Consider the following 24,871-nt stretch of genomic DNA (forward strand, 5'->3'; position numbering starts at 1 on the left):
AATCTTTTGCTCCATTTGTTATGGTTATTCTGCATCTTAACTATGAATCTGCTGTTCATATCAGCCACAACAGGTATACCCATGTGTGGATACTCCACCAAGACAAATCATAAAGCACAGCAGAAAGATTTTAAGGAAAGGATGATGATTTGAACAAGTAATACATGCTGGGAATTGCTGCAAAGAAAACTGGACACAAATCTCCATAATTATATATGATATATATATGTAAAGAGGATACTGTTGTTCAGGAATATTTACACAAGCTCCACTAAAATGAAAGAAACGCAATTTCAATGGGTTTTGAAAAAAACATAGTTTTATTAAGTGGCATTCTGTGCTGTCAATTAGTAATTTGCTATTTATAATGATGCTCAACAACATTGGTTTGATCTTCATAGCATTCTACCAAGGACTCGCCCTTGGACGGATGGGCTACCACTTTTAATTACTATCTATTGTTCAGTGGCTAGAAATGTAATCTGTTCAGAACTGTGTTTTAGTTGAAGCCAACTGACTCATTATTACCCTTAGGACATAACGTGGGCATGTACTGAACGTCTTCTTAGACATCAGCTAGATTCATCTTCTGTCTCTTTTTACAGGACAAAAAATGCCATGACATTTATAGGATCACTGATTTTTCTCTCTCCCTTATACCTGCTCACTTGCCCACTTATAGCTATCACAACATTTGCCCTGCTTAAAATGTGTGGTACACGAGAGAGAAAGAGACTGAGGGAGATGGGTGGGGAAGGGAGTAGCATTTTCCTAGTTTACCAAAGCTACCCTGCCTAGTCCTCTGAATTCATATTTCAGCCATATTTCTTCTTATAAACTGCCACAGGCAAGAGGATTTTAGATTACAGCAATGTGGAATAAAAAAATAAGAAGAAAGAATTACAACATCAGTGTGTTCCCATCTTGCAGTGTGATGCACAGGATGGCAGAATGTAGGGCTATGGTCAATCAGTCTGTATAGCAATTATTTCTGAACTAAATGACAGTCCTGACAAGACGAAGCCAGCTCTACAATCAGGCGAGCACATTTAAATCCCCTTGCTCAAATTAAATGCTGATCTGGAAAAAAAAATCATGTTGCTCACTATTTCAGACTTGAAAATACAAATACTTTTCTTCCAGGGGCTGAAGATGCTTGTTTTAAAGCCACTTGCATCAGATGCTGCAGAATAAAACAGAAAAGAGGGTGGCGGGTAGGAAGAGGGTTGTTCTGTTTACATTTAACTAATAAGAATCCTCCTGGGAAGAGTGGCGGCTTGCTAAAAATAGCTTCACTGAGAATACTACTGTCAAGATATTACACATATCTGTTGTGCCTGGAGAAATACTGAGGGAATGGATTCTCAGCCATTATGCAAAATAAGAGTAGCTAATACTGTGGAACGAAGTACAAATGCTTCTTGTAACAAGAGGTTTCTTATACTTGTAATCCAAAGACTTGGAAGTGGTCCTTAAGAGCAGTGGTTCTCAGCTGGTACTATATGTACCACTGGTGGGACATAAAAGTAATCGATGTGGAACCCAGGGTTTTTGAAACAGCTACTAATATTTAATAGAAGTTTTATTCTCATTTTGAGTTAATAGTAAAATTGATGTTCTTGTTTGTGCGTACTTTATAACTGGAATACAAACAGCTTATTTCTGTGTGGCTAATTCTTAGGTCACGCCTAACATATCAGATCACTTTGTGTGAGAGAAAACTTGAGAGCAAAAAATACACTTTTTGAACACACACAGTGGTACCTCGACTTACGAACGTCTCCACTTGTGAACAATTCAAGTTACGAATGGCTCCATTTGCAAAAAGTTGCTTCGACTTGCAAACAGAGCCTCGACTTACGAGTGAAAAAAAAAAGAAAAAGAATAAACCTTTCCTGCTCTTTTTTGACCTTAGTTCATCTTAGGTCAAAACAATAAAAAATTTTAAAAATTCACCCCAGAGGTAGAATACAGATTAACCGGCTTTGCATTAGTTCCTATGGGAACTAATGCCTCTACCTACGAACAGTGCCTCGACATACGAACGAAAAACAGCCTGGATGGATTAAATAGTTTTCAATGCATTCCTATGGAAAAGTTTGCCTTGACTTACAAACTTTTCGACGTACGAACACCGTTCCAATATGGATTAAGTTCATAAATTGAGGTACCACTGTATTTCAGGCCTAAGGGGCTGTGAGAATGGAGATACTCCAAACTTCTTTGGAGAGATCATTTTCTGGCCCCGGGACAAATGTAATGAGTATCTTGTTCCATACTTGTGTCGTCATTGGACCTTTGAGTACCATAATGTCAGTCCACTCGGCCCTGTTTTGAACTACAGCTCCTCCCTTGAAGAACCACAGTTAAGTCTCTGACAAACATCTAAATTGTACTTAGGCTATATTTAATCGGATTTTTAATTGAGGCTGTTCTCTGTTGGCCAATATTCTGTGTAGAGAGCACTGCTGTAAACAACCCTTTTCCTCCACCCCTTAATACACTAAATGAGTTTAATGTGATTTCCCCCCAAAATAAAGGATTTATTGCTGTTTAATGAAGGAAAAGTTTTATCTCCATTATATAGCCTCAAAATATCACTTGGATCAATATAATTTCCTGTTGAATGAAATAATCTGTTAAAAGCAAATTTCTTAATTGACTTTTAAAAAACTCCATCAATTAGCAACACTAATTATCTACCAAAGCATTATCTTCAAACCTTAAAGACTTATGCATTGAGGCACATGCAAGAGAAAGCATAAGAAATTGAAGCATTTTACTGTTTGGCAAATATATTAAGGCACAATAATATGTGAATGACAAGAGAGCCTTCTACCTTTGTGCACAGTTGTTCTGTCCAAGGTTCTTTAATATGCAAAATTTGCGTAAATCTGGATGTCAGTTTTCAGGCGAAAATAACCCAAAACGAATAGAAGTGGAATTTAAACAAGTTGATTCATGAAGCCAGAAAAAAAGTTATTTGCCCAGGGTGGGGGTGGGGGCAGGCTGTGTAAGCGGCAACATTCAAAAGAGCATGTAATTAAGAGCTGTAAAGGGCTTCAGTTGCAGCACTATGAATTACAGATCACTGGCCTCTAAAATGTGAAAGCTATCAATTAGATGAAATTAATCAAGCTGTAGGCTCTCTGTTCATTGAATGTGTGAAACCAGAATTATCTCCTCCTTTTCCAGGAGCCTGGAATTAGTTTCTAGCCATGGACACTGCAGGCAGTTCCTCTATGTAGTCAAACATTCCACTTAATTCCATTGTATGATCATGGACTATATATCATCACTAGGTAAGAGGCCTGAATTACAGTTCAACCAATCTCAGCGTGGTAAAGCCATAAGTTAGGTACTCTTAAATTCTATGATTTCACCTACTTCTCCGTGCTTAACTCTCCCAGTGAAATGACACAGGGACTGTTTCCTCATAGCTCAATGCCACTACATTGCTCCCGGACACATACAAATTGATTTCATGCAGCCAAGTGATGTGGTCACGTCTTATAGATATCACCTAAGTAAGAGGGGAGTGGACCACAAGATAACTGGCCCTACATTGCTTCTAGTTATCTAAGCCATGTGAAATTGAGAGAGAGTTGATAGGATGAAAGGTGGTACCATACTTGCAGGCCAGTGCAGGTACACAAAGCAGCCGAATGCCACAAACAGCAATGACCACAAGCTAATGCAGCTCTTTATTCAATATAAGGACCCAAATCCACTTATTACACTGAACAGGAATCACTGGTACATTGCTGTGCCAACAACATACACATCATTTTCAACAATACACTTGCTGTCTTATGAAGATAGGGTCCATAGCTTGATCGTCTGTCTTCTGCCCCCCTCTGCCCTGGGTTTCCTCTCCACTTTTGCTATTGCTTGGCATCTAGCCTGTTGAAGAGACCTGGGGGGGAAATGACCCTGATGCTTGCACTGTATTTTGAATTGGCATAATGAAAGTACTGTACTACCCAATGGATGTATGTTTTTTTGGTCAATACAAATATGCTCCTCTTATTTGCATTTTAATGTCCTTGTAAAAATGATTCAACCCTATTTTCAAAAATGACTGATGACATTTGACCAAGTCCTACATAACTCATCAATATTAATATCATAACCCAACAATCACTTTCCAATAGTCGCGCAAATTTCTAGCCCTGGACATCTGACAAGGTGTCTGTCAATTGTACCTACCCTATGAGGGGGTGATGCTTATGTAAATTAAACTTACCTTGCTTACATACTTTGACATTGTATAACAGTGTGTCTGGGGAAAATGAACAGGCTGAACCTGCAAAACAACAAGGGACTGGATATCAATGTATACAATTTGGTGTCATCATTAGAAAATCCTTCCTGCCGGTCACTGTGGCTAGCACCAGTGAGAGAAGACCATAAATGCATTAAGAACACTAGGATAGCTTTCCCATGAAAAAGGCAAACTAATACATAACATATCAAAAAACAAGTGGTGTGCAAAATGAACTCCAGATAAATGATTAATTATTTCCCTTTGCCCAGAAGATCATTAATATTGATAAGCTCATTTACAGCATGGATGTTTACAAAATGCAACGTGTACAGATATTTGCAAAGTGCATTTTAAATTCTATACATGAGAAGCTGTGCAAAGTTTCTTGCCAGGCAGGATTCCAGTGGGACAACACTTGCTGAGAGAGATTTCTCTGCTGTTCTAGCCGCTTACAGGGACTGACAGTTTGAACGGCTGAATCAGATGACAAAAAATTCATAGCTGCTGCTCAAACGTTCTATTCCCTGGATGTAATATGTGCGGTGGGGTCCCTCAAGATTCTGTCTTGGGCCCATGCTCTTCAACATCTTCATAAATGACCAGGGTGAGAGGATTGAAGGAGCACTCATCAAATTTGCTGATGACACAAAGCTGGCGGGGAATTGCTGATACTTTGGAAGATAGACTCAATATTCATAAGGATCTAGAAAGACTTGAACATTGGGCCCTATCCAATAAGATGCAGATCAGAGGTGGCAAAAGTAAGGTCCTGCACTTAGGCAGGAGAAACCAGATACACAGGTACAAGATAGGTGGTACATGGCTCAACAGCAGTACCTGTGAGAGGGATTTAGGTGTCCTGGTGGGCCACCGCCTAAGGATGAGTCAGCAGTGTGCTGCAACTGCCAAAAAGACTGAGAGGAGATATGATAGCAGCCTTCCAATATCAGAAGGGTTGCCACAGGGAAGAGGGCATCAATTTATTCTCCATTGAGCCTGAGGGTAGGACAAGAACCAATGGGTGGAAACTCATCAGAGGGAGATCCAACCTGGAAATAAGGAGGAGTTTCCTGATGGTGAGAACCATTAAGCAATGGAATAGCTTGCCTCCCGATGTTGTGTGTGCCCCATCACTGGAGGCTTTCAAGAAAAGACTGGACAGCCATCTGTCCACGATGGTATGAGGTCCGGGATGGCATGACGTCTCCTGCCTTGGGTAAGGGGTTGGACTAGAAGACCTCCAAGGTCCCTTCCAACCCTATGATGATTCTATTCTATGATTCTATAATAGAGCAGTCCAGAACCAAAGCAAGTAGGTCACCAAGGCTCTTTCTCCCCTTCTGTCCTCTTTTCTCTCTCCTCGCTCTGCTACTATTTTTCCCTCCCTCTGTTTCCACCAATCCATTTTCTTTCCCTTTTTCAGACTCAGTCTTTTCTCTCCACTTCCCTCTGAAGTCTGAATTAATCACTTGTGAAAAGACTAACAAGAAACCAAACCTCTCCAGCACTAGGACCAACCCTACCACCAGACAGAACGAGGAAACTGCCTCAGGCAACTGATGTTGGGGGCCAGAGGTAGTCATATCCTCAGCTGCTGACTATTCGTCTCTATTGAAGGGCTACAGCCAGGAAGAAAACATCCAAGACAGCCTGTAATCACATATGAGAGTTTATTAGTGATGCAGTGAAGTGAATGAGACAGTTTTTTGGGACCTGTGAAATCAGATTCAAAGAAATGTTCTGCTTAATACCCAAGGACCAACAAAAAAATACTGTAAAGCAAACTAGTTTGCATATTCTTGGAGGTGAGAGAAACCCCTTTAGCAATCAGCTATGAGTTATCTCTAAAATCTGCTTCAGGCCTGAGTTGTGTATGTCACAAAAACTGTCCTGCGTCCTAGTCTAAGCTACCTGTTGCATCAGTTATCGTTCAAGACATTATCCTGTAACTAGCACTGAAGTGAGATTCTACTGCCAGCCCAGCTTCAGGTCAGCAAGCTGGCAAAGATCCTCAGGATTACTCAAAAAAAGTAAATAAATTAAAGGAAACCAGTGCCAGATCTGCTAGTTGTGGAAGTTGTCTACATTTATCTCCAAGCTACACATGAATTTTCAATGGCAGTCAAATCTAAAAAGGAGACTTACTCTCTCTAGTCAATCCACTGAGCCATTCAATACCACGACATTCATCGTCTCTAAATTCAGCACCAGTTTATTCACCCACACACAGTTTATTAATAATCTCCAGCATGATTTCAAGGTCATCAGTGTCCCAACAGGAGCAGATGAAAAGGAGAAAACAGAGCTAGGTACAAGCACCACACCAATTGTATTACCTTTCATAATGCTGGATGATTGAGTGGCCCAATACTCTAGTGCTATGAATTTTATTCTGCTAGGGGGAGGAGAGAAAAAGAAGAGGTAACCACCATATCGATATAATAGAGCTATTATGAGACAAAAAAATTAACAGATAAATGCCTTTTAAACAGCATACCACTTCCTCTCATCTTTTTTTTTTTGGCCATATCATTTTAAATATATGCTAGTGCACCTTTAACCTTTGCTGAGGACCTCCTACAGAGAGAAACACAGAGAAACAGCTCTTTGCCAACTCTATTCACCCACATGAGGAAATGGCCTCATGTCTCACATGGCATACCCTGCCTTTGAGAGTAACCTGGCAGTACACAGACAGCAGCGCTATTATCAGTAATAACTAACCCTGACTGATAGTGTTCATATCAGTCAAATGAAAGGTGACTGGAAGGCAGATGAACCCTGTCTAGAGCAGAGGTCGTCAACCCCCATTCTGTGGCCTGAGCCGGACTGGGCTGCAGAGACAGACCTCCTGCCCCCTGCATGCGCTCCCCTCCCCACAGCTGCTTTGCGCGTGCACACACGTGCCAGCGCCGGCATGAGTGCTCCCCCACTCCTTCACACATGCGCCTGTGCAAAGGGGTAGGCGGGCACACGCTCCTACGCATGTGTGAAGGCATGGGGGAACATTCATGCTGGCGCTGGTGGGCACACATGCACTCCCCCACCACTTCCCATATGTGCATGAGAGTGCATGCACGCCCCCATGCGCCCGCGTGAGCGCAGGGGGGTGCCTCGCCTTCCGTTGTTCTAGAGCAGCGGTCCCCAACCTTTTTGGGACCGTGGACTGGCTGAGCCTCTGACGAAGGCAGGGCACCCCCTCTGCACACTCTCTCGGGCACATGCACGAAGCGGTGGGGGAGCGCAGTCTCGCCCGTCAGCACCAGCATGGAGTGCTCCCCCACCCCTTCATGCATGCACAGGAGCACCTGCCTGTGTGCCCACCCACCCCTTCACGTGGGTGCTTGGGCGCATGCATGAAGGGGTGGGGGAGCGCTCACGCTGGTGCTGGCACGTGCGTGTATGCACAAAGCAGCTGTGGGGAGGGGAGTACATGTGGGGGGGGGAGGTCTGTCTCCGGGGTTGACGACCTCTGTTCTAAATACTTTAATGAGGAACATTTCTGCTTCTGTGGTGATAAGGTGCATAGTGCTTGTCTTCTGCTCCCCAAGAGAATAGGAGCTTGAGGCCTATCTCTGCCATACTGCAAGCAGCTACAGTCTAAGGTGAGAACTGGAAAAACAAATACCCCTCCTACACACAACCCCTCAACAAAACCTGATGTAATGTTTTCCAGGCACAGGAAATGCATGTCCTCTTAGATGTCACCAAAGTCCAAATGCCATCCATCACCACTGGTTATGCTGGCTAAGTTATCAGTTATAGTCCAACAGTGTTTGCAGTTCAGCCATATGTGCTCCACTTTTAATGAAGAGCAGAAGTACTAGAGTCTTTCTCTACTGCCTGGTCAGATGGCTACCTATCGAATCACTTGCATACTTCCTTGAATGCTATTTGCATACCAGGATGGCATCTTTATTTTATAGCACTTCCACACAGCACTGGAGGTAGGTATAATATTTGGTGCCATAGACTTCATAAAGTGACTTACAATGGGGAGGGGGACCAGTGCTGCACAACTCCTTCTACAACTGATCTCAACATGGTTTACTGCCCTGTATTTCAAATTCAACATTCTCCTGATGTTTCAGAATTACTTCCTTCTTTGGACTCATTGCTGGGAATAATTTGAATCCCATTTCATTATCATTCCAAGAAGTGAATGCTGGTCACTGTAGTCAAGTAGAATTTCTTTTTTACAGGTAGTGTGTAGCTCTTTAAATATGGGCTGCTTTAGACAGACAAAGGAAGGTTACTGGTTAGTAGAGATGGGCATGAACCTTGTTTCAGAGGTGCATAAATCCCTGGCCCACCTCCTTGTCTGAGCGGGTGGCTGCCAGAGGAGGCGGATGAGGGAAGAACGGCTTCAAATGGTGAGTGGGCAATCACACGGAGGAGGCAGGGAGGGAAGTACACATTGCCTGGAAAACTGGTGAGCATGTAGAGGAGGTGGGAGGGGGAAGTATGCAGTGCCCATATAGCACCTAAAACCACCAGCCAGGCCATAGTTTTTCCTAAATTTCAGCATGTTTTGAAAGTGAGACAAGCTACATGCAAATCCATCCCTAAATATCTATGCATGCTCAGATGCAAGTCACATACAGAGCACTCTTCCCCAGTACTTTGTGGAACTTTTAATGAACTCCAACCCCTTCGGTATTTGCTTTTCCTAAGCACTGCACTGATCAGTTCTGTCTGCAGGAGTGTTTGTATGAAGAGAAACTCTTCCGTAAATTGTTTGGTGAAATGTTTTGAATAGTAATGAGCCAGAATCAAAGAAAATGGTATCTTTGTTGCCTCCGTCTCTTGCTTATGAATTTATTTCTTTATCAAGACTTCTGACCTTCATTCTGCCTCTTAGTCTAGCCACCCCTAAACTTGTACCCTTTATATGTTTTCATCTCCAGCCAACATAGTGATTGTTGATGGAAGTTATAAGTCATCACAGCTGGAGTGTCGACTTGGTGAAAGCTGCATTAGGCTCATATTAAGTAACATCTCTTATCTACTATCACCATAGCACTTGAAAAAACTATTAAGTGGTTCTTTTATCTCTGATGGGCATTTATATATTTCTGTCTCTTATTTGGTCAGATCTCTTTGGGGGTCATGGACCCAAAACTGAATATAGGAGAAATTATTAAGAATACCTCTTCACAGGGGCCCATAACTCGTATTTGAAGCATTCATGTTATCATGAATTACCTGCAGGGCCAATCCTGCACATGCTTCTTTGAAAGAAAATCTCATTGTATTCAATATTACTCATAAGTAGACATGCCTAGAATTCTGCAGAGCACGGCACTCTCCAAAATTTCAGTCCACCAGACTGACCCCATCCAAGTTAGTATGTTGGTTTGAGAAACCTCTTTATCTCCTCTCTGCCCATGTCTGTAAAATTGAGGTGTGGGTTTTTAGTACTTGGAAAGTGACCATTCACGGTGGGTGGACTGCTCTCAGACCTGTAATAAGCTACAAATTGCATTGTGAATATTGTGAATTATAGCAAATGCAACTTCAACAGCTTCATCTATTTATAGATCATACAAAGCATGTTGAATTGTGGGAATATGAAGTTAGGGATATTCAGAGAGTATTATAAAGAACCTGTAATCCAGGCACCTGGACCTATTCTGGTTTTATCAGCATTTCTAGTTAAAAAAAAAAAAAAAAAGCTAAGTGTGCTGCTTATAAACCGCCCCATAGCACTTCAATCACTCTCAGGGCGGTTTACAAGTTAAATATGCAGGCTACCCATCCCCCCCAAGCAGGCTGAGTACTCATTTTACTGACCTCGGAAGGATAGAAGGCTGAGTCAACCTTGAGCTGGCTACCTGGGATTGAACCCCAGGTTGTGAGCACAGTTTTGGCTGCAGTACAGCGGTTTAACCACTGCGCCACGAGGCTCTTTGTAAGTAAGATCATCTTTTACTTACGTACTTTGTAAGTAAGACCATCTTTTGTTGCTAAGAAGTAAACATAAACTCTTTTGTTTTTAGGTCTCTACTGCTTCTCCTTCAATCCAGACATATAAAATGAAGAACAGATTAAGATGGGTGAAACTCTGGGGAAAGACCTTTATTTTTAAAACACACTTAACCTAAGCATACTGCCCCTCCACCTTTCAAAGTATTCCCTTGGAGTTCTCTTTCTGCTTTTACTTGCTGCACTATTTCCCATCATGAGCAATAAGTTGGCTATCCAGATCTCTTTATTCATTGTGACATCCAGGTACTTAAGCCTAGGGCTCTAACATCTTTAGAAAGGTTGAATAGGGTGATAATTTTTTCCTTCTGAAGATTGAAGGACTTCCAGAGAGTTAACTCCTTCACCTGTATACTTGCAACCTGGGAAAAAAATCATTTTTAAAACAATCACTTTTTTTGCTAGGTGTGATCTTGATCCATCCAGTTTCCTTCCAAAAATAGAACTGGCTGATGAGTATGTTGAAGTGGCAGTGTGTGCGTATGTGATGGCAATAAAAATATGGTAGGAATGATTTCAAGAATGCAGTTACATTACCCTAAAATAATAAAAACTGCGCAATTAGAGAGCACAGCAATAAAAACAAATCTATAGAAAGCAAACTCTAGATACAACGTTCAGGGGCCAATCTAGCCCTCTACATCTCATCCGTGTTCTCTTTTATGCATAAGAGTTCTTCACAACCTCCCCCCTATTTTGCTAGCCCTGTCAGCTGCCTAACACGTGAGTAAGGGAAGGGCTGGCATAAATTTGCATTTAATTCTGATCTGGCGGTATCATTGCATAGACTAAGGCCTAAAATCTTCAAGTGCAAACTTGTTCCTCATTTGAGAAAATAAGAGGGCTGGCTCTCCATACCATGTATCATGACTTGGGCATTTGCAGCTCTACCACTGGCAGCAAAATATCTTGACCCAGCTTGGCTTTGTCAGCACGATAACAAAATAATAGTACAGAAACGTGAATGATCATTTTTCCTCTGTGCGTTACATTTTACACCCACACAAACAAAAGGGGGGGGGAGAGACAAGCATCTGTTCAATGTATTCTCTAAAGCTTTCACAGTGGGGATCCGATGGTTGTTGTAGGTTTTTCGGGCTGTTTGGCCATATTCTGAAGGTTTTTCTTCTAGTGCAGCAAGGAAGAAAAACCTTAAGAACGCGGCCAAACAGCCCGAAAAACCTACAACAACCAAGCATCTGTTTGTTTGCTCTTTTGACTTCTTTTCTGCCTTTTTTTCTAAATACAACAAGGAAAAGTTAATCAAAGTGTAGCATAGCTGCAGAAAAACTGTAATGTACATGATAGCAAATTTTCTCAGTTGACTCAAACTCTTACACATGGAATTGCTGCACTACTGTAAAATCCTCCTGTTCAATGTTTGAGATATAATCTCAACGACTTGGTATTTTGCTTTCTCAAAAAATAAATAATAAAAGAATCATAGAAGACTAGGATTGGAAGAGAGACTGCAGGAGTCATTGAGTCTCACCCCCTGCCAAAGCAAGAAATTCCAACCTAAAGTATAACTGATGGCCATCCAACCTCTGTTTAACGTCTCTGGTGCTGGATAATCTACCACCTTACAAGACAGTCAGTTACATTGTCAAGCAGCTCTCACTGTTAGGAAGTACAGTACTTCTTACGTTGAGCCAAAATCTCCCTAACATTAATTTAAATTCATTACTTAAGGACTTATCCTCTAAAGCTACAGAAAACAAGCTCACTCCATCTGCCAAGTGATAGCAAGATGGTAATCAAATCACCATAAATTAAATGAATAAAAATATGTCCAGTAGTCTTCTCTTTAAAGTTGGGGGGGGGGGGGTAGGGTTGCTGGATTAGTCTGTTGTACCAAAAGCACCAAAGAGCCTTGTCACATTTAAAAGACTAGGAGGCTTTATCTGGCATATGTTTTTATGGACTGTAGCCTGCTTTATCAGGACACAGGCTGGGACTACATTTGCAGTAAAGAAATAAAACGTAATTTGTTTTTTTTTTCAGAAGTGACTGATTCATTGCAATTCATTTGTCATCATGAGAGCCATTGATTGGTCTCAGGCAGTAGTTCCCAACCTTGGGTCCCCAGATGTTATTGGACTATAACTCCCAGAAATCCTGGCTAGCACAACTAGTGGTGAAGGCTTCTGAGAGATGTAGCCCAAGAACATCTGGGAATTCAAGGCTGGAACCACTGGTCTAAGACAATCTAAGCTGAACCGATAGTACTTTGCAGCTATCAAAAAAGATACACATTAAGTTCAACATGGAGCAGCTGATGAAAATGGCATCCTTTCCTTGTGTCCCCTCAATCCCATATTTAGAAGCATTTCCCTCAACTCTGCCATTACATTATCATATCTGTTTCCCCATAAAATATAATGATACAGCAGTGTGGTCACAAAGATGGATTTCTTCTAATGGATGCAAGTATATTTGCTCTTCCCAATATTTAATCTGTCACTGTTGCTCTCTTGCTCACTGGTAATTTATGGTGATGCTTCTTAAACATCTCAAGCAAAGTGTAATTAACTGAGCAATGAATGAAATGTAAAGGACACCTAGATAATTCCCTAAGCAATCACAGCTATTTTGGCCAGAACAAAGTTCTGAAGCCGTATCAGAAAAATCATCATTTGAGAGAGAAATAATTAAAGGGATATATAGGGTGTGTGTGTGTGTGTGTGTGTGTGTGTGTGTGTGTGTGTGTGTGTGTGTGCGCGTGCGTGCGTGTGCGTGCACACATCAGTGTATTTATGTGCATATGTGTACATCTGTAAAGCATTCATTTAAAGCAGAGATGAGCAACTTGTGGCCCTCCAGATGTTGTTAGACTACAATTCCAATTACCACTTATGCTATCTAGGGCTAATGGGGGGCCCTTTTGAAAGAGCCATCCCTCAAGGAGGTAAGAGGGATGGCTTGCAGACAAAGGGCCTTTTCGGCAGCTGCCCCCAGACTATGGAATGCCCTCCCGACTGAGATTCGTCTGGCGCCGACACTGATGAAATTTCGGCGCCAGGTCAAAACCTTCCTGTTCCAGAAGGCTTTTAACTGAAATAATATTAACTGTGGGTCTGATGGCAATTTTATATATATTTTAATTGTATTTTAATTGTACATATCTTTATTGTATTTTAAATGCTGTAAGCCGCCCAGAGACCTTTGGGTAGTGTGGGCGGCATATAAATTAAATAAATAAATAAAATAAAATAAATAAATAATGGGGATTACAGTTCAATAATATCTGGAGGGCCACACGTTGCCAATCCTCAATTTAAAGCAATCCGTTACAAAATTCACAATGCCATCCAAAATGTACCAAGATTCCTGACAGGGAACAGTTCTAGTTTTTTTAAAAAATCATAATTTGAAAACCCTTTACCAAAACTTCCCAAAATTTTACACAGAGCAAGAGTGGTGTGCTCTTTCTCTGTGCCAAATCAGGTGCTGATCTGAAGCCATTGGGCTGCCCTCATTTTTAGAATTGCCTGATCTGCTCTTGAACCTGTAAATCTGACTCTTCGTTCATTTCATATTATTAGAATATTCTAAATACAGAACATGAATTTCTTTACTTCTTTATTTACAATCAAAACTTATTAATTCAAACTTAGATCATGGTCTACATGCCTGTTCCTTTACTGGGCAAACACCAGTGAAATGCACAATTTGTACAAATTGGAACCAACTGGGATTAATATATTTAGCTGATTTTTAATTTATATGACTGTTCTGGGATTCTTTTCTTCAGAAAAGTCCTTCAAATAATATACACTCTTACCATCTCATTGACCAAATTGTGATCATAGATTGTGCAAAAATAAAATTAAAGAAGGGAAAATGGCGTTGATTTTTTGTGAAACCAAAAACAGGCCTTAAAGGTATTAAATAGAAAAGAGTTTAGAATATGACTTGCATCTCTATATATTTTGAATGGGAGTCCTCTGGCTTCATTTAAGTCCTTAGAAACACGTTCTAATAGATGCCATTTCTCAATACCCTTATTATTTAAAATTTTAATTAATTATTGAGCTTGAATCCATAATATCAAAATCAAATATTAGGAATTCTCAAAACTCCATCAATACTATCATGAACATTGATAGTTTAAATAAAGTTAGATTTCTTATTTTGATTAATTAGTAGCTTTATTGTGCCCATGTCGCCAGCAGTAAAAAGGATGGCTTTATTAATCAAAATAAGAAATTTGCCACATGGATAACAGATGGTCTGGAATAAATATTGGGAGAGACTGAAACAAGAAATTAAATCTGGAAGGGGAGTATCATCATTTTAATAGCAGCTATTCAGCCCAACTAGAGAAGATGAAATCTCTTCCAAGAAATGAATTAATTTTTAACAGAGTTCACCAAGGAAGTGAAATTTAGAGATAATTCTACAGTATATGATTTACCTGGCAAAACCACCCCTAAAATATTTCAATTTTTATATTTTATAAAAGGTAATTTTATAAAAGATTTTGGCTATTATATTTTAAAATATTTTACTTGTAAAGAATCTTAGGGTTTGCTTGTTGTCTCCATGTTGCAAGAAGAAGAAGAAGAAGAAGAAGAAGAAGAAGAAGAAGAAGAAGAAGAAGAAGAAGAAGAAGAAGAAGAATGCAAATTATACAAATTAGTGATCTGAGAGATTCCAATTGCTGTTTGTATGCAGCCATTGAATTTCTGAGTCTGGAAAAGATCCTTTCTTTTGGACTACAAATCCCCAGATCCCAAAGCCACTGTGGCTCAATCAGCCCATAGTCTGTTCTATAATCTCACTGTTTATTTTGTTATGAACTCCCCCAGTCCAATTATAAGTCTGTAGCTATCACTGCAAAACAAAATGAAAAGCACTATAATACAGCAAGAACCCTGTGGGGAACTAAATGGAAAGTCATTTAAATGTACACATGCCAACCCACATTAGTAGCTGGGAATTAATTTTTTATACACAAGGAATTCACATGCAGAAAATCAAAGGTTCTTGAGTTAATAATATAACTAAATGTTGCTAAAATACTCCACAGTGCAATTACTTTCTAAATGCTAGACCCATTTTCATGCTGTAATACATAAGTGACCACCAAGGATTTGTCTGCAAGAAATAAAAACTCTTTGAAATACTTCTATTGAAAAGTGTAATTTGTTAGACCTGGCATGAGGCAGCAGCTGTAAGCAGGAGCTAAGGGTGTGAGAAATCCTTGGTTCAAATCTCACCTCAGTTACAAATTTACTCAGTTGTCAAAGTGCTCTTCCAAATGGAATATTTTCTGTTCACTGTTCTGTCACTCAGTGTCAAATGAACACACCTAAATTTGCACCTAAATATATATTTTTAAAGCTACTTCTTATCACTTTAAGAATTCCAATTTTCTGGTAGAGTTTCTCTGCTTCTGCTTTTTTGTTTTGTCTTCTAAAGTGTGAATTGTGTGCTAACGGAAAATCTGTAATTGGAGACCTTCCAGTGGACATCAGCTGCGTATAGGAAGTACTAAATTGCAACTTTCCATATAGCAGGACACTAAAAATATACCACCTTTAAAGAGGAAAGGAAAGAAATGGAAAGTCATGGTTAAAAAGAGCACTGAACATAGCGAGATGAGTAGAACATCACAGGGATGGTTGGAAAAATACCAATGAGATTAATACAGAATCCAATATTTTAAGAAGACCAAATGCTCCATCTGGAAGAATGTTTGGACAAGCAACTGTTTTCTCAGCTCACCCTCTGCTCAAATCAGAAAAAGCAAAGCTGCAGCATCCCCTACAGATAGCTGCCCATTCTCTTCCTGAAGATTTCCAATGATGAACAGCCACACTGAAGTGTTTCAGGACATTTCACAGTCTAACACAATCTTCCCACCCATGGATCGGTCCCCCGATGTTCTTGGACTACAACTCCCAGAAATCCTGGCCAGCACAGCTAGTGGTGAAGGCTTCTGGGAGTTTTGGTCCAAGAACATTTGGGCCCAAACTTAGGAACCACTGGTCTATAAAGCAAAGAACAAGCTGCTGCCTTCCTCTCAGTCACTTTCTAATGCTGCTAGAGTGGACCCTCTACTTACAGAATTAATCCGTATTGGAACGGTGGCTGCAGGTTGAAAAGTCTGTAGGTCGAAGCTCCATTGACCTACAATGCATTGAAAACCGATTAATCCATAACCGGCCGTTTTTGTTCCATTTTGTTTTTTTCCCGGTCTGTAGGTTGATTCTCTGGCTGCAAGTCAAACCTAAATTTTGCGGCCAGAGAAGTCTGTAACTCGAAAAGTCTGTAAGTAGAGCCGTCTGTAAATCGAGGGTCCACTATATTTCAAATTCTGGTTGAAGCCAGAGGCACATATCTTTTCCTTTGAAGTAAAACTTTTAGGTGAAACAGTGCGACCATTCTCCACAGATATTTACTGTATACTGTACCACTTCTGGCCCCATGCAGCAGCTAAGCATGCCTCAGTGCTAATTCAAAGAAAGAAAGAAAAATCTTCAAACTTGATTTACTTATTGGATGTGTATTTGGCTTTTTTCCCAAATAATTGCTTGCAAGAATCAAATATCAGTAAGATGCACAGTATTTTTCTGTCACATAACCATTTTTTTTTAAAAAAGAAAAGCTTACTCATTCCATGGAAACAGGCCTCCTTCAAGAATAGCTGGAGGAGTAGAGGAGCTGAGATGCTGAGAAAATCCTTCCTGGTGATGATTTTGATGGGAGAAACAAACAAACAGACATCTGAATAGTCGTCGCTCTTTTAAAAACACATACTGTATTCAGATTGGTCCTTTAATGGGGAAATCTTGATCTATGGCAGAAGTCAAAAAGACTATCACTGGCACGTTCAAGTTCACTTGTTTACTTAGCTGAATCTTCTCCATAACCTTGCCACACGACAGCATCTGCACATGGATGATTTAAAGCACTGAGCAGAATCAGGCAACTCCAGGCATTACTTTCAGCCATCCTTTCCACCTAATCTAACCTATTGTTGCCATTGTGGCTTCCCCAGGCTGCTCCTGATCCACTCCTTAGCAGTTCCTCAGCTGTCATTTCCCCTTCTTCAGCCTCCCGCCCCCCCGTCCTTGCTTTTTTTCACGCACACTTTCTTGCTCCCCCACTCCTGCCAGCCATAGCAACTTACGGAATAAGATAATTTGGCCTTGTTACATCAAGCCCTCTTCTTGCTCCAGATGGTGATTTCTCTTTTCTCCCACAACTTTCAGAGTATTGCTGAGGGCTCTGTTTTCTCTATCTGCCCTCTAAGGGGAAGAAACAGGGGTGGAGCTGAGAGGAGGACAAGGCCTGGTTGGCTCCCTTCATGGCAGACAGCCATGAGTACCAAGCCAGTCAAAAAAACAGACCTTGCCTGCTGGAGACACTGGCAGGGCAGCTGAGGGAATCCCCATCGTACTACTGTAATTCAATTCAACTCGCAGTTTTGTTTTATCAGATCTTTTTTAACCCCATTGTTTTCATTCAGAGTTCATCATCCTGCAAGGTAGCTTTACAATCATTTGCAATTCATAAGTGTTAACAAGGAATACCGGCAGGGCATGGCGACCATCAGTCCTTCAGATGTTGCTGGACTGTGACATCAGCCAATCCTTAGCCACCAGCATTTTTTTAAAAGAAAGGTTGCCAACAGTGCCAATGTTGATCTGAACCCCAACAATTGCCCCTCCACATGTCCCACCACCTTAAAATGGCCATGATTGTAGCCCAAGTCCGCAGTGTCTTCCACTCCAGTGACTTATTTTCCTTTAGTGGATAGCAGCTATTCATTATCACTTAAGAAGATAAGGCAAGGCACAACAGAAGTTGGTAGGAAGGGGACTAGCCTGGCACCTTACCAGTTACATAGCTCAAAAGAATCAGGCATGGTCCTGAGCCCTATGTCTGGAACCCATTTCCTGGTCAATCAAATAGCAGCCCATTCTATTTCTATTTCTTTTCACATCACCTGGAATGAATAACCAAAATGTCTCCTACCTAACACTTGCTCTTCATGTTCATTTCTTCAGTATGTGCTCTCGTGCACAGTCTCTTTGGTAACAGTGTTGAGCATCTCCCCAGACTCCAACCCCCACTTTGCCTCTTCTTCCAGCTATGTTGTTTTCTTCATTAATATTATAAAGATTAAAGGCCCTTTGTTATGTTTTTTTGGCACACACGTCCAGCTGACTCTCTGTGCCACTGCACACATTGAACTGCATGAGAATAAACACTAGTCTGTCTAAGGGATCATCTTTCTCTAGGAAATTCTTGGACTGTTTCCTATGAGAAGAAGGTTGCCTGGCTGATCGGCTTTTATACTGCAGCTTCTATATTACTGTAGATTTCCACCAGAATGGCATATTTACTGGATTTACGCAGTTGCAGTCTGAGTTTGTTAATCACTCATCAAGCCCATCAATGACAAGCAGAAGTCTTTTCCCATGTATTCCAGATAGGAGATGGAAGTCTTTCTCAACCCTTTTATCTGTCCCTTTGCATATTTTTTTGGACTGCAGTTCCCATCATCCCTCATCATTGACTATGTTGGCTTGGGCAAATGGGAGTTGCAGTCCAAGAACAACTGAAAGGCCTCTTGTTGGAGATGCTGACATGCCAACTAAAGACTGAAGAGTTGGATTTTTCCCCTCATCCAGGTACTGCATGTGGTCAGAGGCACTCATATGATTGCATATATTCCTTTGATACTCAAATTCTTTCAGATATGGTGATAAGAACTTCTATGACTAATGAATGCTTCCTGCTGCAATTTATTTTCAGGATTTCAAATGCAAAACCTGTGGATCTGACAAGTAAACTACCACACCACATTTAGATGCAAAGAAAGGTGATTGATAATAAGGTAATATGCATCTCCTGGTTAGTCTCTTGGTAGATATCCATAGATGTTGATGTTGTTGTTCAATTGTCAGAGTTAAATGAGATTTTGTTGGTTTTTAAGAGAAGGGAATCCACATATGAGAACCGATGTGGTGTAAAGCAGTAGACCTCTCCTCCTCCACCCACTCCAGCTAGGAGCTGATGTCTTTCTCAAGCAGAAAGGAAAAGGTCAAGAAGTACTTTCTGCCCCTGGATGGATTTTTGATTTGGCTTTCTTAACTGATAGATATCACAGGGCATCTGGGCCCATTGAATCTAAGGTTGCAGAGAAAGGGAAATTTTTTGGCAACATGTATTCTGAACGGAGAGCATTTGAAGCACAACAAACATTTCTGTGAAGCCAGTTGGTGAAAGTAACTTTTCAAACATCTCATGGGGCATTACACTAAATTTGAAAAGGATGGGAATTTACAATTCAGTGTTGAAAGACATATCAAAGCACTGAACCAACTGCACATGGAATTTCAGACCAGATTCACTGATTGCCAACAGCATGGAAAGAAAATAAGACAGTTTTAGAATCCATTTGTAAAATGCAAGTAACTTTTATCAGATGGAACTGATGTATTTGCAAGCCAGTGATCATCTCAGAGATATTTACAAAGAAAATAGTCTGTTAGATTTCTATCCTGGTCTGCCTGATGTATATTTATCAATCTAAAGAATTTTGCTGCAGGCATGTTCACAGTCTTTGGCACTACATACATCTGTAAATGAACTTTTTCTGGAATGACGACCGTGAAATCCAAGTGTAGGTCAAGTGGAAAAGGAGAGTAGAAAGCAAGCAGGGCAAAAAGTCAGAGCAAACAGCTCTTGTTGAGGAAGGAAGAAGGCATTTGCCTCAAGCAGCAAGCTCACAAAAAACCCTGGAAGCCATTTGGAGGAGCCTTGATGGATCGAGCCTCTAGAAATGTTTAGTATCCAAAACACATTGTATCCTTTTGGCAAAAATACCAGGCATTTTACTCTCTCTCTCTCTCTCTTTGCAAAAGCAGGCCAAACATCTCCTGGACCCATCCACACAGCTGCTTTATCTTCCTTAGACACACATATAGCCTTCAACATAGTAATGCTAGGAAAGGGGGAGTGAAAGAGCTGAGTGATATGGTTACCTGAGATCTGCTGGCTAGCACAGCACTCAAAATGGCCAGAATATGGAGGATAAGACCTAGAGGGGGCTGACAGAAGGAACCAGAAGAAACGATGATGCTGTTGTGTTCTTTTGTGAGAAAGGTACAGGAAAAACAGCAGTAGATGGTGCCACTTCAGGCAGGAAGAACCATGAGGGAAAATGCCTGAAGGGTGATAGCAGTAAACAAACAGTTTGGAGAGCCACACAGGAAGTGCTCATGTGGCACATGGACCGCTTTTGGGCACTCCTGGTATAGAGTCTGTGTGTCTGAACATAACGAAGCAAAAAGCACAGCAATGTCAGCTAACAAGCAATCTTCAGACAACATGCTCTGACAGCAAGGACAAATTGTACTTAAGGATACATTTTGAATTATTTACTGACAAAATATGCACGGCTTTGCTGCCTGGCACAAACAAGTCACCTAACCTTCATCTCTCTCACACACACTACCGTATATCTGATGGTGTCTTCCATTATCCTTACTGAGACCAGCAAACATTTCTTTCCACTTGTCAGTTTTGGAATCAAGGAATATATTATTATGAAGTGTAATAATAACCAGTTGTGTCACATTCTAGGATCACATCCAATTCTAAAATGCACAGGCACTCAGCATGGCAGTACCCACCGCCATACAACCCTAAGAAAAAGGACACACACAGAGAAAGCTACTGTATCAGCAAACCGGTCCTAACAGGTTTCATCTCCACCAAGACCAAGTTTTGTTTTTTTGGTTTGTTTGTTTAGTATAGTTCGTAATTCTTCATTTGAGACCAAGCCACCCCAAAATAACCAGAATTTGAATTATAACAGAGATAGTTTGCAAGAATAGTGTGAGGGCTGCAACGGAGATCACAGAGAAATCTTACAGGAATGGCAGATAAGAATCACAATCCCTGCTAATTAAGAAGATTCAGCATTTCCATCCTGCGATCCTGGCCCCATTGTACTACTAGTACCCCAGTGTGAATGCATCTGCCACCAGAGCCCAGAGTGAGTATCTTCAATGAAGCTGTCCTAGTTCTCAATGATTCCTACTCTTTCATCTGGTAAAAGGCAGATGGTTATAGTTCAGTGGTGGAATGGATGCTTCATATGTAACAAGCAAGCAAGCAAACAAACAACCAACAGGTTCAACCTCTGACATTTCAAGGTAAGGCAGGGAAAGACTCCTGTCCAATACTCTGAAAAACTGCTGCCATTGTGTATGAATTGTACTGAGTGAACTAGACCAATGGTCTGATGTGTTATAAGGAACATTTTAAAAAAGGAAGCTGCTTCATAGGCCATTGGTCTATTTAGCCAGTATCTTCAGCAAGTTTTCAGGACTTCAGGAAGAATTGGTTCCTAACCCTATCTGGAGAGTGCTGGTCATCTTTGGTGCATTTCTATCCCAATACTAAGCAGGCCTCATTCTGGCTAGCTTCCAAAATCAAATGTAGCCACTGTGTTCATAAGGTTAACAAGACACTTACTGGGATGTCTGAACCTCCCCTTTCCTTCCAGGTGTTTAGAGAAGTGATTTTCCTATCTGACCTTCCACAGCTGTCTTGTGAAGTAGAATAAACTAAACTAAGAGAAAAAATCATCAGTCTGGGCCAAACCACAGATGTCCATTCAGTTCCATATTTAGTTTCTTCAACAGTTAGGTAGATGTTTGAGGAAGCAGAAAAGCACAGTATGAAGACAATAGCCATGCTCTGCTCTGTCCCAGTGATATCATGCACATAGGTGAACTGCCTCCAAATATGGAGGTGTCCAATAGCTGTTGATAGACCTATTCTTCATGGGTCTATCTAATCTTCCCCAAAAGTGTTCTAAACCTAAGCCCATTGCCACTTCCCTAAAGAAAGACAGACAAAATCTTTAATGTGCAATCAGCAGATCATTGCAAAATTAAAAGATGACTACACCAACTTAGTACATCAATAATGTCATACCATAAGTATTTATCAATAAATATACTATGAGATAAAATAATACCGATGCTGATACATAAAATTAAACTACATACATAGAATTAAACTATAGCATATGGTAATTTGTTTGATTATCTTAACCAATTTAAATGGGGACCTGAAGTAAGTACAATAATAAAAGTTCAGAAATCTTCCCTACAGAAATGTTCACTAAACCATCCATATCTTTTTAAATTTCAAGCATCTATGATTGAATTCTGGGATATCTACACAATTTACATGTGGGATGATGAGACTACTAATTTCTTCTTTGCTTCTCTCAATTTATTTTTGCTTCTACGCCTTAAACTGTTCATGCTGAAACCCGGCTCCGTACCCTGAAGACAGAATAATCCTGATGTTCATTATACTGACAAGTCCATTAGCATTAATCTCCTGAATTCACAGGAACAACATGTAGAAGTACTCAGTTCCAACACCAAAACACATCTCCATAACTGCTATAGCCAAAGAAGCACATCTTCCTTGACTTTTGCAGACATTTAATTTGCAGAAGATAATGATTATTTGCCTTGTTCATACATACCCAGCAAGTTAAGAACATATTACCTTACATACAGAGAGACACACATGAAAATGCACAACAAAAAAAGTCAAAAATGAGTGAAAAACACACAGTGTTAGAACTGATCCAGAACTTGAAAGGTTACGTTGTAAAAGTTACAATTTACAGTTTATAACTTCCCCTAGTCAGCTTGGACATTGACTATGGGTTTGGGGAATTGTAATCCAAGAAACCAGAGTTGCCAAATTTTGGTCTGATTGACATCTGTTTGACACATCACTGCAGATACTTAATTTTTTTGGCAAAAGGACCATTCAGTAGGCAGGGTTGGGCAGAGAGAGGTTCAGTTAGAGTTTTCAAAGTACAATATTCAGAAACTATCAGCCATCATGGCTCCTGGCCATGGTAGCCATGGGATTCTACATATTGTAGTCCTCCCACCAAAATCTTTTCCAGATAATTTGATATGTGGTCTGCCATCCTTTAAACAGTGGTTCCCAACCTTGGATTCCCAGACGCTCTTGGACTAAAACTCCCAGAAGTCTTCACCATTTGCTGTGCTGGTCAGGATTTCGAGAGAAATATAATAAGAAATTCTTTACTAAAAGTCTGGGAAAAAATTAAATGTAAAATATATATGAAAACTCCTAGGTGGATCTCACCGATGGAAGCATTCACACACCCAAATCTATTGAAATTTGAGAAAATAACGACATATAACGAGCTCCTAAATGAGGAAGGACTATTAAAGACAAAAGATCAACTAGAGAGTCAAGGACTGACTTTTTCATGGTGGCCCCAACTACAACTGCAATCGATTTACAATCAAGATAAAAAAACCCGAGGATTTTATAGCGAATACACAGCACTTGATAAAATACTACTCACTACAGAAAAACAACAAATTCAAAAAGCATACAAGTTTTTATTACAATGGGACACTCAAGATGAGGAAGTTAAGGAAACAATGGTAAAATGGTCAAAAAAATTTGGATATAGTATTGAACTTGAGAAATGGCAACAAATGTGGACTAAAAATCTTAAATTAACATTAGCAACGTCTTATAAGGAAAATCTGTACAAAATGTTTTATAGATGTCATCTCCCTCCATCCAGACTTGCAAAAATTTCTGCCAATATTTTGAATAAGTGCTGGAAATGTAAAAACCAAGAAGGAACCTATTACCACACATGGTGGACATGTGATATTGCAAAGAAATATTGGGTCAAAATGTATACATGGATTAAACAAATGATTAAGCAAGAAATACAATTTAAACCAGAAACTTTTTTATTGGGATTAATACCAAATAATATAAATAAGCAAAGTTACTACTTAATAGCACATGTCCTTACAGCTGCTAGATTAGCATGGGCACAAGTATGGAAGGAGGGAGACCCACCAAAAGATGAATTGATTATCAAAAAAATACTAGAGTGCGCAGAAATGGATAGACTTACAAAGAGACTAAAAGGGCAAGAAAAATCAACTTACTATGAAAGCTGGAACATGTTCTACGAATGGTGGAAAGCAAAAACTTTGTAATAAATAGAAAGTAAGTGACCAAAAGGAATAATGAGGAGAAGACACTGCTGAAAGAAATGTGTTATTATACAAAAGGCTTGTAGGCTAAGCTCTACAGTATGTATCGTTTGTAGATAGAGATTTAGGCATATGTGTGTATATATATGTCTATGTATGGATATGTGTATATATATTTAAAAAATGAAAAAATTTAAAAAAAAGAAATGAAAAGGATTTCTGGGATTTGTTGTCAAAGAACATCTTGGGGGCCCAAGGTAGGGAACCACTGCTTTAATAGGCTGGGGACAAATATACTCCACCACAGGAGAGAATTAGAGAAAAAGAAGCTGTTCAGCTGAGTGTTCCAAAGCTGGGTCAACTCAAGATAATCTTTTGCTAAACGGTGGCAGAGGTCAAGATCGCATCTATTCCACTGTCCACCTATAGATGGCTGGACTGGGAGTTGAATCTTGTACACCTGATCTTGGAGATTATTTTACTCAGAGGAGACAAGATGGCTGCTGAACAGCTCATAAGGAATAGTGAGGAGGATTCCTCCATGGCCTCCCAGCATCTGCTGCCTTAG

General features: G+C 40.3%; 1 protein-coding gene across 5 annotated transcripts in view; it reads right to left on the reverse strand.

The window, feature by feature from the left end:
* Positions 1 to 18,458, reverse strand: part of PHYHIPL (phytanoyl-CoA 2-hydroxylase interacting protein like) — a 118,818-nt gene extending 100,360 nt beyond the window's left edge. Inside the window, exons 1-2 of one of the 5 annotated variants that reach the window (XM_072995129.2) lie at positions 18,239 to 18,458; positions 16,871 to 16,944 (exon numbers count right to left, since the gene is read on the reverse strand). In XM_072995129.2, the coding sequence (XP_072851230.2) occupies positions 16,871 to 16,874 (4 nt within the window). In that variant the 5' untranslated portion in view covers positions 16,875 to 16,944; positions 18,239 to 18,458. Of the gene's footprint in view, positions 1 to 16,870; positions 17,055 to 17,390; positions 17,523 to 18,238 lie in introns of those variants that run through there. The other 4 variants (XM_072995130.2, XM_078390953.1, XM_072995131.2 and 1 more) reach the window with 4 other exon arrangements.
* Between the last annotated feature and the right edge of the window lie 6,413 nt (positions 18,459 to 24,871).

The sequence above is a fragment of the Pogona vitticeps genome, chromosome 3 (genome assembly GCF_051106095.1).
Source record: "Pogona vitticeps strain Pit_001003342236 chromosome 3, PviZW2.1, whole genome shotgun sequence".
NCBI classification, from domain to species: Eukaryota; Metazoa; Chordata; class Lepidosauria; order Squamata; family Agamidae; genus Pogona; species Pogona vitticeps.